The sequence below is a fragment of the Rhizopus microsporus genome (assembly GCF_002708625.1).
Source record: "Rhizopus microsporus ATCC 52813 unplaced genomic scaffold scaffold_2, whole genome shotgun sequence".
Taxonomy (NCBI): Eukaryota; Fungi; Mucoromycota; class Mucoromycetes; order Mucorales; family Rhizopodaceae; genus Rhizopus; species Rhizopus microsporus.
Window position 1 is genome coordinate 354,678 of NW_019671917.1, and position 13,661 is coordinate 368,338.

General features: G+C 36.0%; 6 protein-coding genes and 1 non-coding gene across 7 annotated transcripts; 4 read left to right on the forward strand and 3 right to left on the reverse strand.

The window, feature by feature from the left end:
* Positions 1–638: 638 nt before the first annotated feature.
* On the forward strand, positions 639–2,145 carry RHIMIDRAFT_264785 (GATA-domain-containing protein). The gene is made up of 4 exons (XM_023611777.1): positions 639–715; positions 763–1,621; positions 1,677–1,768; positions 1,824–2,145. The coding sequence occupies exons 1-4, from the start codon at positions 711–713 to the stop codon at positions 1,885–1,887; spliced, it is 1,020 nt and encodes a 339-aa protein (XP_023469709.1). The 5' UTR covers positions 639–710; the 3' UTR covers positions 1,888–2,145.
* On the forward strand, positions 2,119–3,078 carry RHIMIDRAFT_310658 (uncharacterized protein; the record flags this gene model as incomplete). Its single annotated transcript, XM_023614679.1, has 2 exons — positions 2,119–2,586; positions 2,647–3,078. 2 exons carry the CDS (start codon positions 2,119–2,121, stop codon positions 3,022–3,024), a joined length of 846 nt encoding a protein of 281 aa, XP_023469710.1. The 3' UTR covers positions 3,025–3,078.
* A 1,993-nt stretch (positions 3,079–5,071) lies between these two features.
* RHIMIDRAFT_t12 lies at positions 5,072–5,144 on the reverse strand. The gene has a single exon. It is a non-coding gene; the product is annotated as a tRNA-Arg (tRNA).
* A 2,060-nt stretch (positions 5,145–7,204) lies between these two features.
* On the forward strand, positions 7,205–8,404 carry RHIMIDRAFT_264787 (uncharacterized protein). Its single transcript, XM_023611778.1, has 3 exons — positions 7,205–7,358; positions 7,413–8,215; positions 8,275–8,404. Exons 1-3 carry the CDS (start codon positions 7,348–7,350, stop codon positions 8,316–8,318), a joined length of 858 nt encoding a protein of 285 aa, XP_023469711.1. The 5' UTR covers positions 7,205–7,347; the 3' UTR covers positions 8,319–8,404.
* Positions 8,405–8,811: 407 nt separating this feature from the next.
* On the forward strand, positions 8,812–9,811 carry RHIMIDRAFT_264788 (uncharacterized protein). Its single transcript, XM_023611779.1, has one exon. The coding sequence runs from the start codon at positions 9,221–9,223 to the stop codon at positions 9,794–9,796; it is 576 nt and encodes a 191-aa protein (XP_023469712.1). The 5' UTR covers positions 8,812–9,220; the 3' UTR covers positions 9,797–9,811.
* Positions 9,812–9,874: 63 nt separating this feature from the next.
* Positions 9,875–11,447, reverse strand: RHIMIDRAFT_288903 (TPR-like protein). Its single transcript, XM_023613602.1, has 3 exons — positions 10,547–11,447; positions 10,248–10,494; positions 9,875–10,192 (listed from the first exon to the last, which is right to left on the reverse strand). The coding sequence occupies exons 1-3, from the start codon at positions 11,365–11,367 to the stop codon at positions 10,043–10,045; spliced, it is 1,218 nt and encodes a 405-aa protein (XP_023469713.1). The 5' UTR covers positions 11,368–11,447; the 3' UTR covers positions 9,875–10,042.
* A 262-nt stretch (positions 11,448–11,709) lies between these two features.
* On the reverse strand, positions 11,710–13,233 carry RHIMIDRAFT_222441 (glycerol-3-phosphate dehydrogenase). The gene is made up of 5 exons (XM_023607456.1): positions 13,060–13,233; positions 12,863–13,009; positions 12,238–12,809; positions 11,987–12,179; positions 11,710–11,923 (listed from the first exon to the last, which is right to left on the reverse strand). The coding sequence occupies exons 1-5, from the start codon at positions 13,107–13,109 to the stop codon at positions 11,818–11,820; spliced, it is 1,068 nt and encodes a 355-aa protein (XP_023469714.1). The 5' UTR covers positions 13,110–13,233; the 3' UTR covers positions 11,710–11,817.
* Between the last annotated feature and the right edge of the window lie 428 nt (positions 13,234–13,661).

Below are 13,661 nucleotides of genomic sequence, written 5' to 3' on the forward strand. Positions count from 1 at the left end.
GATGAAAACAAGAAAGCAACAAGTTTAATTAATGAAGAGCTCAGCTAAACGCACTCTAGTCTGCTATGGTCATTGACAGCTTAATAAGCCTTTAAAAGAACAGGAACGCATAATCAGGCTCGTAACTTTGAGGGCCATTTAATCATTATATCACACTCTAGCACAAACGCGTCCATATGAGCCCTCTGCTGTCAAAGCGTTCTATTTTATCTTTAGCAAACATAGGCAGCTGCACTGCATGTTTTTGCATAGTTTGTTCCTGGTTGGTCATTTGGAGCCGAATAGTCGGATCCAATCATTTTGTTGAATGAATTTAAAAATCAAAATATAGAATATTAGTATAAAATATCAGGCATCCTAAAACTTTTATACATTCTTTTCTCTCTAAGTGAGTACCGGCTCAGCTGGCACGTACATCTCTGTATTGACAAATCATCACGCTAAGAAGAGAAAGTGAGATTAAATATAATATAAATAATACAAATTGTATTAACAGACTTGAGGGAAAGAATTGATTTTAAACTGTATAAGTAAACAGTACAATTGATTCAACTTAAAAATTGGCCTATATCTAAGAGACTAATTTTCAACGTATTATTATTATCGCGTATACTTTTCTTTTCGTTAGTAAAAGATAGTATTGATCAGATAACACTCATCCCGGGAAAATAAAAGCGAAGGGACAAGCCCGCCTGTCAATAATAATACCTATGGAGTACGTACACGAGTCGCCAGTAAATCAGTATCTGACGACTCGCATAGTCAATTAGAAAACGATCAGATAGAATCTATTGAGCAAGTATCAGACAATTGGACAGAGCAAATCCTTTGTGGCCTCGTTGGATTCTTTTACGTTCTTTCTCCTTCTGGTATAATCTTATACTGCTCTAAATCATGTTTATACTTGACTGGATATATGCCACAAGAACTTGTTGGAAAACCCTTGAACAATTTTATACATGCAAATGACATTGATATATTCGAAAAATACTTTGTAATAGCTTTTCAAACAAGATCAAAAGTTAAAATGTATTATAGGTTTATAAAAAAGGACACATGCTACCTATTGCTCGAAACAATCGGTCATCTAAAGAAAGGAATATTATTCGATTCACCTCAAGTATTTTGCGCAATGTCAAAACCATACCTGTCCAGGAACGGTCACCTGTTTGATAGTATGCTCGAGCTAAAAATGGAAAATGATCGACTAAAACATCGCGTACGTCAATTATCATCACTGTCTAAACAAATTGTGAATGAAGAGCGCGATACTCAATTGCCAGCATTCTTTTGGAGTGACGAAGAAAAGAACACTTTATTAGAAGATAACAAAATGAATAATGTGAAAAATGACTATTCCTTAAAGACATCTCCCTCTCCATTATCACCCATTGCTTATTCTAAACTAGCTATTTCTGCAGGGAGTTCATCAAATATGCCTAGAGAGCCGCCAATTAGTAGCCAAGAAGAGTGGGAAAATCCCCGTGGCGCATATCCAATAAAAAAGAGCCCGGGATCAACTATCTCAACTACTCCAGCTGGTAGTCAAATACAAAATCAGACAACTGTTTCTCTACAGCCATTATCGGTTGATGATGAAGGCGATATACCTATAAAAAAGGTGATTTACACAAACGCTTATTCCTTTTTTAATAGTCTAATCTCGTTTTAAAAAGAGCAAGCGAAAGCAGCTTAGGAAATACGTTTGTAATGATTGTGGAACAACTACATCACCGGAATGGAGAAAAGGACCAGACGGCCCTAAAACGTAAGAAGCGATTGTCATTCAAAGTAATTAAACTCATGCATTCATCATAATCTAGCTTATGCAACGCTTGTGGGCTTAGATGGGCGAAAAGAAATCGAAAATGTTCAAATATGCACTAAGCTTGGATGAAGATCATCGACTTAATGACATTATAACAAAAAATGCGCAACGTTAAAGCAATACACCGATATGATACCCATTCATGATTGAGACAAACAATAAAGTAAACTAGGAAGATTTACTCTGTCTCAGTTGATAAAACCACTTAAAATACTCTGTGTTTTGCAAAACACAAACTGTTTTATTCTGTATCCAATACAATACTAATAACAGGCTAAGTGAAAGAAAGGATGACAAGTGACACGGATGCAGTCTTGTTGAAAGGGATAGAGGACATGAATAGGCAACCAATCACTAAGGGTTTACTATTTTATGTTGCAAATCAAGCATTGTCGGCAATCCCACAATGTCAAGTGGCACTGGATGATGACAATGCCGCTGAAAAATCTAAGTTTTACAAAATATATGATGAATTACCAAGCTTACCAGACTTTGTTGATCTGGTTGTGAAGCGAGCTAAGACGACTCCCGGCACTCTGCTTGGAACTTTGGTGCTCTTGGATAACACATCTAAAATGCTACCTTCAACAGCAAGAGGAAGGCCTTGTAGCCCATATAGGGTGTTTTTGGCAAGCTTAATTTTGGCTTCAAAAACCTTGAACGATGTATGCCCAAAGAATTTATCTTGGGCTAGATATGCTAGATATTTTTGTCTAACGGATATCAATCTTATGGAAAAACAGCTCCTAATTTTACTGGTAAGTTATATTATATGGTAGAGGTATGCTTATTAGTACATTCACTAACGCTAATATTAGCAATATAGAACCCTTATGAAATTGAATGATATCATCCGGGTTTATAATGGATTCTTATTGTTTGATATGAATCAGATGCTCCAGCAAGTAGAATATTCAGTTAACATAACAACATCTTCATATTACAAAACTTGCCAGCAGCAAGCTTTTATCACCCAAGCCACAGACCAACGGGATACAATGCTTTCTGATAATCATATAGCCAGCTATGTGGTTGTGTACCCAGATACTACAAAAAACGAATCAATTGAAACAATCTCTGAAGCTACGTCGTCATCAAGTTCTATATCATCTAATTTGCGCTTTACTTATTCCGCAGAAGCACTAGTCAATAACACACTAGAATATGAATCTGCCTTTCCAGCACGTACAGAATAAAACTTTAGCTACAAAATAATAGTAAATAATAGGTATACCAAATTAATTCTGGATTAATAAACATTATAAATCTTTATTATATTGTCTATGAATGCTTAATAGCTTATTAACTATATCATTTGCAAGAAAAATAAAGATTGAGCTCTAGTACCAAGCCTACTAGCAGTAAGTATCCGAACTCCACGAAGAGAACCGTGCTCAATACGGCGATTTGTATCACGACGAAATGTATGTGATTTATTGCATCCACAGTCTTGAATATGTTTTTCGAAGCATTTATGCCACGTTGACAAAGCAATCCACATCCTATGCAGGATTGGATGTTATGGAGGCTTAGGAAAGAAATTGTAAACAACATTTAATTACAAGAGCTGCATACCTATAGGTAGTTAAGTAGGATATTCAAAATTAGAGAACACGCTTTACCTTTGATGTTCTAAACTCATCAACTGTTATAACGATAGTATCTCTTTGTCTTTCTCTTCTTTCTAATGCTCTGTAAAGGATGCCTGTTACTCCTGTTCTATGTCCTCTGAATTTCACGCTACTCTTCCATACATTCCTGAGTCGAAAGCAACTACAGGTATTTTCTCTTTCGTATATATATTTCTTTGGGGCTTCCATTACTTTTCAGGCCTATTCGCAAACAATTGTAAGCTATCAAATGTGTATCTCCCTCTCTCCTTCTCTATTCTTTTTTGTTCTTTTCTTTGATGACAAATGAAGCAATGTAACTTTAGTATTTTGCCGTCGGAACTCGTTTTCCTGATGTGAATCTCCTCCCTCGCTATAGGATGCTGTGAATGTGCAATGTCTACCAGGATCTAGGCTACATATCGAGAAGTTATCAGCGTCATCAGGCTTTACAGCATCGCTCAGCAGCTATATGTCAAAGGTACTATCTGAGCTCTGCTCAGTTACAGCTTCGCTATTGCCCACATTCTTATATAGAATCATATCTGCTGTAAAGTTATCTCATATAATCATATTAGCAAATGCTGTCTTGTTTTTTGTTGCTGGTTCCTGTAAACCTTCAAAGCCATATTCATTATGAGTTACTGTAAAAAGGTTAGGTTTGGGTAAAGGCTTGAATGTAATTTGAGATATATAAGAGTTTCTGTCGCGTGACCACCAGATCTTAATAGATCAAAAGAAATAGCTTGCGTTATATAAGAATAAAAGTAAAGATAAAAGTGAATCCTACTGATACGAGGCTTCAAGATAAGCGTATCGGTAGTTAAGAGTGTTAAAAGAAAAGTAAAAGTATAAAAGAATAATAAAAGGTACTTTAAAATACAAAATGTATTAGAAAGTAAAAGTCTTTAAATAAAAGAATATAAAGGTGAGTGAGTTATACTGAGAACAGAACTAACTGATAGCTAACTAATAACTAGATGATCACTAGATGATTTTATTTAAAAGTATTGAATGTATTTATACTAAAATAATTTAGAATTCATTTGTTTGAACTTCATGAGGAACATGAACTTCGTCTGTCTCATGAAGTTCGTGAGGGTCACGAAGTTCATCTGTTTCAACTCCGCTATTGTTACAATGTTACTGGGTGTTAGTAAGGGGAAAAGGTGTTAGTAGTAAGGTTAAAAATAAATTTTATAAGTAGAATTTGGTATTGTAGTGACCACCAGATCTTAATATAAGATCAATATAGAGCAATATAATGCTAAGTCTTGTGAGATAAAGTAAAAAGTAAAATAAAAATGTTGTTAAGCAATTGTTGCTTAAGATATAAGATAGAATAGAGGTTATTGTGATCTGAAGATAATTCTTAGATGATTCTTCGATGTTGTTTATTCCATGAATAACTTGGGGATATTTGTACTAATTCAATATTGATAAATATGCGATTGATAATAATAATAATAATATATAATTATGATAAATGATAATTATAATAAATAATAAAAATGATTAAAACTTGCATATGCATGCAGTGGTAATGGTACTGGTGGCAGATACCATTTTTGGTATCAACAATATTATTGGAACATTTTAAAACTCCGAATTAATGTGACAAAAAATGATGATGTGAGGCTACCAGGGGTCGAACCTGGAATCTCCTGATTCGTAGTCAGACGCCTTATCCATTGGGCCATAGCCCCTCACACATTTTTATTAGACAAAAAATTTTCTTAATGGTAATATATATTCACGTGATATACACGTGACTATCACATGCTCTCTTTCTGCTCACCGTCCTGCAGTATAAAAAAGGGCGATGGCATTTGGTTGTTAATGGCTTCATTGCCCTCAATAAGCAACCGGTGGTGATTATGTGCATACTGACTTTATCTGATGTGAGCTTTACCGCCTTCTGGAAATATCTCTGACATTGTGTGATTGGCATACTATAGCTGTGGCTAGTCTTTTTTGAAATAGATTAATCGTGTCTTATTATCTACTTTGTCATTTGGGAGAAGGTGATCATCCGCCTACATTCTGTAAGAGTCGTTCAATTAGTTGAATGAAGTTCACACTTTTATAAAACAAAAAATCAATGGCTGTCCAACGAACATGTTATGCCTTACATTAAGATAATCCATACAATATCATCTCTTTGGTCATGTTCTATTTGTAAGTGTTTACCAAACAATTCTTGGTCTGCAAGTGACGTATCCAAAAAATATTCATGCAATTACCCTTACATTAGCAAAAGAAGTACATAACATCGTCTTTTAATTCAGATGTCGCAGTAGTAAAACTAAGGAAACTGGCATGTATGATGAAACGAATCATTATAATAGGTGGAATATTATCTTACAGTAGAGCATACATTCTATTTTTTATCCCTTATTATGATGAAGCGAGAATAAGAAGAAAAAGAATTATAATCACAGTCAGTGGCCACATTAAACCTCTCCTATAGAACTCAGATCTTTTTTCTTTTCAAACGGTCCAATTTTGAATGACATTTATTTGATCGATAATCTCCACAATGAAAAAACCTACGCAGGAAAAACAAGTGTTCTTCCAAGCTTTTGATGCCATTGAACAGAATTTGCAAACAAGGCCACTGCTGCTCTGTATACGAGCTCAAAAAGGAATATGCTGATAAGACTAAGCTGCTTCTGAATCCAAATGATTGCATTTATGCAGCTATATGGGATGCTCTGGTTAAACAACTATAAATTATTTACCAGTGTACCAACAATGTATCAACAGTATAATAGAACAAAATACATCATTGTCCAACGCCTGCATGAAGCAACAAGCAGGTCAACCGTCAATCCTTAGTTACCATCCATCGACAAGCTGAATATGATGACTATTGACGATTTTGCCTGGCTGCAAAATTGCTTTTCGTCGCCCCGTCCGTCCGATGTCCCATTCTTGCCCCATTGCCCAGCTTCCAGCGACACAAAAACAAAAGAATAAAGAGATACGTCTTTTGTTACCTGTCTATGTGATGTGTTCAGAGAGGTAAATCATTATAATAGGTCAAATATAATCTTATAATAGAGCACACAGCTTATCTAATAAACAACCCGCTAAACGTAGCCCAATAACTTAATTTGTTCAAGTGACTTTCTAGTAAATGGGAATAAAAGATGTATTGCATTAGTTACTAGTAGACTATCAAAAAGGATAAAGGTTATTGAATAATATAATGAAGCGGCATAAACAGACAATGAAATGAAATAACCTGCAGCTCTATTAAAGGCTACATGATTGTTATTTATACTTTAAACTACTTTATTTGTTTGTTTGGGCATCACACTATTCTATAGCTTAATAGGTAGAGCACAAATATATAAATAGAAGAGAGAGAGAGAACGAACAGTATATATAGTTCTTGTTTTATTCTATAAAATAGTAGCCATGTCAGACCATCTGTCTATTAAGATTTTGATCAGCTTAGATTTGTATATAACTGTTTCATCATTGTATCTGTATGAATAGCAGAAATTGTCTGTACTGATTAGTTAATAGTATTTAGCTTTTATTCAATTACATCACAACACCTCCCCCTTTCTGCTATTGACTGTATCATAGGCAGATTTTACATCACCTTAGTTCTTTATATTATATTTATCTTGTTATATGAAAAAGAATGGCTGCGCAATTTGTTGATGGGCTCGTACTACATAGACTCGATAGTAATGCATAGGCTTAGAGTAGGATTGAGGGGCGTTTAATTTACCTTTCTTTAGTTGACAATGCTGGGATTGTTTTTTTGAATCTCATTTCTCCTTCCAGAAACTAAAATAAAAAGGCTTATTTTTTCTTCTTTCTTCTCATATTTGTCTCTTGTTTGTTTATTCATATTCACCGAAAAACCCCATATATTCATATTTCACTTATACCATGATAAAGATGTAATGTTGCCATGGGAACATAGTACAAACACTGGTACTAATTATTCATTACAGCGCTAGCGATAAAGAAAATGTGAGACCTACGCATTATGGTAGTCCTGCAAAGTTGTTAGAAAAGCATTGTATCAGTAGCAATTATATAAACAAGCGAAAAAGAAGATCAATGTCCTTGGAGTGTAGTGATCATAGAAAGAGAAAATCAAAGCAGACTCAGGAACCTTTAATCAAAAGCAGGAGTAGTAAAGATGACTGTAGCAATCCTCCAGCTGTTCATTCCCAAGGAGATAAAGAACAATATAATGACGAGAATATTCAGTTGATTAGCCAGCGGTTAAAAGATAATATGATTCGTGTTACATATAATCTAATGGAAGCACTCATTCAATCAAACAAACCTCATGATTTATTCATTTATGATAAAGTATTTAACCCACATCAACAATTAATTAGCATGAAAACAAAACAAGAGGTATCAGACAATAAAACAAGTATTCAAATAGAAAGCATGGCTACTTTACCAATCATTACTGCCACTACCTGTAACAGCAATGATGACCAAAATTGCAATAGCAGTAGCTGTAGTAATAATAGTACAGTGAGTAACTGCAGTAATAATGATAATCATGCGGATACTATAGCTATTTTAAAAGAGGAGAAAAAAGTAAAGTGTGACGAGGTGCCTCTACGGCAAATTGGTTCCGGCATGCTTACGAAAAACCTTTCATTTGGCATCGAACAAGAAAACGATTTTATAACAAATTGGCTTCAGTATCATACATGTGCCGACATCAGAGGAACCGTATTTAATCATTATCATCAAGACAGCTTTAGTATAATTACAGATCAAGAACTATCAGGCAAGTAAACGCGTTACTAAAGAGCTCACAAAGAGAGACCTAATTTTTTTTTCGTATAGACTTATTGGGCGCTGATGAATCGTTCTATTCATTTTCAATCTAACATATTTCAACACAAACTCATTGATATTTTTTTCTTAATAAAATTAAAAACAGCTGTAACAAAAGGTAAAATATTTGTATTGGAAGGAATTTTCTGTTTTATCAGAATTATTACTGAATTACATAAAAGACAAAAAGCTACCATAAAAGAACCTCGATGTGGTAATAAAAAGCTTACACATATCCCCTTTGTCTTGATTATACACAATAATGCCAATTAACCATAAATGGAACTCACCTTTCAAAATTGTACTGCCCGGGGACAAAGCGAGACACAAAAGGTGTAAAGGATAAGACAGAAGCAGGAAGTAGAGACTAGTTTATATACTTGTATAAATATGTGTTTTCTTTTTATCAAAAAATCTTTTTCTCTTTTCTTTCTCTCTCTTATTTTTTACACTCTTCTTTTTTCCTACTTTGTTCCTTCGCATCATATTTGATTTCTAAATAGCTATAGACAATGTTTCGTAATTCAAATACTCGAATCAGAAATATTTTGCTCTATGCCTTCTGTGTTTTGTTTGCAGTCTTGTATTACTTCATCATGGTAAGCCTTTATCCAATCGGGGGAGAACTCATGGGAAAGAAGAGTATCCGGGCCATAGGGATACAGGAAGGAGTTTGCATGATTTCACTGAAAAAGATAATCTAAATTTATTCTAGAATACACTGCTGATACTCCAATGGTGCAGGGTATGCATCACGATAGCTGCTCGTTCTTCAGTCTTTGATACTAAGGCTATCAATCGGAGGGAGCATGCTCCCGGTGAGAAAAAAGAGAGCAAGAAAACTGGACGCAGATACCGTCATCGCGATCAAATACGTTTGCCATTGGTAGCACGGAAACCAGGCAACGCTAACGATTCAAGCTCAGGTAGCAGCGGATCAAGCCATCAGCATCTTATGGTGGATAATGTCGTTTCCGAGACAGATGAACAGGAGACTATAATTAGTCAAAACCCTTTACCTACTCATAGTGAAATTGTTCCTCGTTCCTTCTCAAATAGAGATGCAAGAGATAGCGAGAACGATAAGGCATCTTCTCCAAGAATTATGGTTTCTCCTATGTTGCTCTTACTCGATCAGTCTCAATTAGAGCAGGAGGATTTTCCACTATTTAGTGACCATGACAGCGGCGCTGATTCCAATCTTGAATCACCTTTCATGCCTGAATTTGAATTACCTAAAAAGATAAACTACTATTCGCCTTTCGTTACGGGTTTCGACTTTGGTACTGTTCCTGCCTATGATACCATGAAAAGTAAAGCAATATCTAGTCTCTCAAGCAAGATAGATCATGATCTGGTTTTACGAATGGCTGGTTGGAAAGATAAAGCTCCATTGAGTGAAGCTTTCTCCGTTTCGACAGAAGAAGTTGACATGGTGCATGAAACTTCTATCTTGAACTTCATGAACCAGGTTGACGCTGAAGATGCGGCTTTCTTTTCCAAGCATCTTGAAGTCAAGTACAAGCAATAGGGGACCTTTTACGTGTGACAATAAAAGTTATATCCAAGAAAGCAGTGTTTGTTAAATATTCTACACGAGCTATATAGGCAAAAATAAATTTCTTTTTATTTTTTTTTAAAAGTCTCGAGCAAGATGTGTGAATATCTTTTCCTAAAGATGCCATTTAGGTGTCAAATGTGTATGACTAAAAGTACATTTTGTTTTGGTGTAAACAAGGCTATTTAGTTGTATACGTAGACTTTGATTACAGCTCGTCTATAGCGAAGTATTGTCTCGTTGTGACTCAAATTCGATGCGTCTTATTGCGCGATCTGCTTCTAATATGCATTCTGCCTGTTTATGTTCACGTCCATGGTTACGGGCACTGTTATAAAAGTGAATAGCTTTTGCCTTGTCTTTGGTTTGCTAATATTTTATATAAGCAATCTATAGCCTCTTGCAAAGAAAAGGGCGTACTTACCTCAAAAAGCATGCCCATATTGAAGAGTAGGGCACCACATGTGTAATCACATACCTTGCCATCTTTTTCTAACTTTTTTGTATTTGGATTCTGTGCGATATCTAAACCTTTCTGTCCCCATACTTTGGCTTCTTCATATTGACCCATGCTGGCATAAGCCTCTGCTAGATTATTCATTAAAACCGCTGACTGGCAAGAATGCAATCCACTTAAAGTGAGCGCTCGCATATAGAGATGGATCGCCAAACTAAGGTATATCAGGTTTGTTTTTCTTTCACATCACTGCTTTATGACCTTACCTTGGTTTATTTCTTGACGCGTAAAAGGTTCCCAGTGCTTCAAGAGCAGCACCAACGTCGGTCTTGGTCAACCAAGAAGGCATATGTTCTGCATCAAAGATGACTTGATTCGTATCGCCATACTCTGAGACTGGCTTTGAAGATACTGTGAGCAAGTGCTCTACTGACCATGTATACCACTTTTCTGCCTCTTGATCCATTTTCATAGCCGACGTGATGTCTCCTAGTTTTTGGGCAATACCTACTGCCTTCCTTTGCTCAATTGAAGGGAGGCTATTCAGATCGACTTCAAAAACAGCGTCACTGGGTAGCTTCTTCGACGCATCATTTTCCAACCCCAACAGGTGGCGTAGAGCAAGTGTCAAGGTGCGTCGAGCGTCCGCTAGCTTGCCCATACGTTCTTGAAGCGTGCCAAGCTGTATCATAATACCAGTTAAAGGTGCGCCATTCTTTTCTAGTTCTGGTGATTCAAGTGCTTGAGTGAGTGCTTCATCAAAGTACTTTAGTGCCAGATTTAGATCTTTGTCTTGCTGATAATAAAGCGCCTTTCGAAGAGACTGACGAATATTGGCTGGATACTTTTGAACATCGGAAGTGAAATGGTTATAAAGTCCAACTCCAAGACATACTACAGCAAAGCCCATAAGTGCTAAGGGTAAGGGGTGAATGTGTATAGTTCTGGTTTGGCCCGGTGGTGGTGGTGCTGGTCGTTGTCTGGTTGCATAACGAGAACGCTGAAATAACGATGGGCTTACGGAAACTCGTGGTTGCACATTCAGGCGCGATACAAGGTTTGGTCTGAAGAATCGATGCAATGACATTTTAAATGAAGAGCTTTGTATTTTTTTTTTGAGCTAGCACTAAGAATGAAAATCGGAGTTCAGTGGTCTAGTCCATTTACACTGTAAGCGATCTGTGTAGACCAGGACATCATTTAAAATAACGAACCAAGGCTGAAAGCTACTTTAATCGTCCAACGTTTTCATCAATAAATATTGATCATATTTTAGAAGAAAGGACGAGATTTATTACTTCTCTCAATAATATTTCTAGATATAACGTAAGCTCAAACAGAGTACGGCTCGAGATATAATGATAGCACGTCAACTGTTGCGCATTTCGAGTTTTATCAAAGTTCCCTTATTTAAATATACTCTAAGATAAAAATAGTAAATATGAAAACTCGAATAAAGAGACGTAATGGGTTTTGGTATTTTATTTTGGAAAAACATTAGGCTTTATTACACAAATTTATTTAAAGACTGAGGTTATTATTCTTTGTCGACTACAGCTTTACGAGTACGAAGATCACGAGCAATGATTTCAGGTGGAGCCTTTTCATAAATAACGCGATAGATAGCTGTCATCAGAGGGAATCTAATGGAATGTTTGTTAGTAAAGCTTTTTTTTTTTAATAAAAAAAAGTTATCTTTAACTTACTCATGAGTCATATCTCTAGCTGACAAAAAGTTATATACTTCTTGAGATGTGGTTGTGCCTTGCAACTTTTGGCCATTCAACATTTCCTTTTCTACCTCTTCGATAGATTTACCAGAGTTGATAAAAGCAGCAGCAACCTTTCTGTTACGGCCACCAGAACATGTCGTAATCAAATCTGCAACACCACATGATTCTATGGCATAAAAGAAGTCAGATATCCCTGTCGATTTCGCACTTCATTCTATACTTACGAAAGAATGTTTCTGTTCGTACACCGCCAAAGAAGGTCTTTCCGAATTTTCTCATTTCAAGCAAACCACGACGAATGACAGCGGCCTTTGTATTGTTACCGTAATTGAGACCGTCACAAATACCTGCACCAATGGCAATAATATTCTTTAAAGCACCACATATCTGAAGACCTCTGTAGTCTTCAATGACAGTACAATCAAAATAGTCTGTATGGAAGAGCTTGAGGAATAGTTCTCCATCCTTGGAATCCTGGCAGGCTATGGTCGTTTCACCAAATTGCTCTTCAGCAACTTCAGTAGCTATGTTAGCACCGCTCAAAGCGGCACAAGGGATACCAAGGATCCTTTCAATTTCTTCAGAAAAGATATGCAAGTTATTGTCTTTGTAGTCTAAGCCTTTGATGAGTGAGATAGCTTTACAGTTCTTGGAGATGACATCGCGAAGATTTCCACAGACACCATAGACGAATTGATGTGGCAAGACAAAGACAAGAATAGTTGCATCTTTAGCCGCATCTTTAACATCTGGAATAGCAACTACGTTCTCTCCCAAATTAATACCTGGAAGATATCTATGGATTGTTATCATCAACACTCTTATACACGCGAATTAAGGGAAACTTACTTGACGTTCTCGTGTTTTTCATTGATGATTTCTGTCAGCTTTTTGCCTTCGATCATTTCTTCATAAACCCACATACGAACTTCCTTTTCGAATGTATCACTATGTTTAATCGTGTTCTGTGCACAGACGCGAGCAATAGAGGAACCCCTTTGAAAGCAACGTTGATAAACATACGATACCTTTATATAATCACTTACCAGTTGCCAGATCCAATAATTGCGACTCTTTGCTTGCTATTAGCAGACATGATTTTGTATAAAGAAGAAGGTGAAAAAGAGAAATAAAACTAAACTAGAGCGGAAATGCATGTAAGTCTTTTTATTAAACCATTCGGACTTTGAACTACTGGTAGAGGTTTAATGCAGTAAAACGTTATCAGACTTGATCTCTTTCTTATCCCGATGAAGTTCAAATGTGATGCGTGTACTCCCATTATCACGCACTTTTCCTTCAGGTGCCCTGATCGAATTTTGATCTGAATGTTGACAGTTGTGGTGACATTTGAAAAAAAAAAGAATAGCTTCATCACATTTTGTTATTACGTTAAGCCTGACGTCATGTTGAGACCCATAAAGTTTCTGGAAAAGGCATTAAAGTATATTCTATTTATATTAGAAAAATAACAACAACAACAACAAATACCAGGCTGTCACTCAACAGGATAGTATAAGGTACAGCAACAATCAACCCAAAAAAAAGCACGCCACGGACGGTGATATGACACATACACACACACAATAAGATCCGGTTAATAAAGTTTAAAAGTGGGGAGAAAATCAGCTGCTAATAGTAATTGTAA

What these genes read in the sequence shown, in the direction of transcription:
- RHIMIDRAFT_264785 (XM_023611777.1), top strand. An exon ending in GCGATATACCTATAAAAAAG is followed by an intron (nt 1,622 to 1,676) that starts GTGATTTACACA and finishes CGTTTTAAAAAG; the next exon opens with AGCAAGCGAAAGCAGCTTAG. An exon ending in GGACCAGACGGCCCTAAAAC is followed by an intron (nt 1,769 to 1,823) that starts GTAAGAAGCGAT and finishes ATCATAATCTAG; the next exon opens with CTTATGCAACGCTTGTGGGC.
- RHIMIDRAFT_264787 (XM_023611778.1), top strand. An exon ending in TACAGATCAAGAACTATCAG is followed by an intron (nt 8,216 to 8,274) that starts GCAAGTAAACGC and finishes TTTTTCGTATAG; the next exon opens with ACTTATTGGGCGCTGATGAA.
- RHIMIDRAFT_264788 (XM_023611779.1), top strand. Translation starts at nt 9,221, where the DNA reads ATGGTGGATAATGTCGTTTCCGAGACAGATGAACAGGAGACTATAATT.
- RHIMIDRAFT_288903 (XM_023613602.1), bottom strand. Translation starts at nt 11,367, where the DNA reads ATGTCATTGCATCGATTCTTCAGACCAAACCTTGTATCGCGCCTGAAT. An exon ending in GCGTCAAGAAATAAACCAAG is followed by an intron (nt 10,495 to 10,546) that starts GTAAGGTCATAA and finishes GATATACCTTAG; the next exon opens with TTTGGCGATCCATCTCTATA. An exon ending in ATATGGGCATGCTTTTTGAG is followed by an intron (nt 10,193 to 10,247) that starts GTAAGTACGCCC and finishes ATAAAATATTAG; the next exon opens with CAAACCAAAGACAAGGCAAA.
- RHIMIDRAFT_222441 (XM_023607456.1), bottom strand. Translation starts at nt 13,109, where the DNA reads ATGTCTGCTAATAGCAAGCAAAGAGTCGCAATTATTGGATCTGGCAAC. An exon ending in GAAAAACACGAGAACGTCAA is followed by an intron (nt 12,810 to 12,862) that starts GTAAGTTTCCCT and finishes AACAATCCATAG; the next exon opens with ATATCTTCCAGGTATTAATT. An exon ending in GCTAGAGATATGACTCATGA is followed by an intron (nt 11,924 to 11,986) that starts GTAAGTTAAAGA and finishes ACATTCCATTAG; the next exon opens with ATTCCCTCTGATGACAGCTA.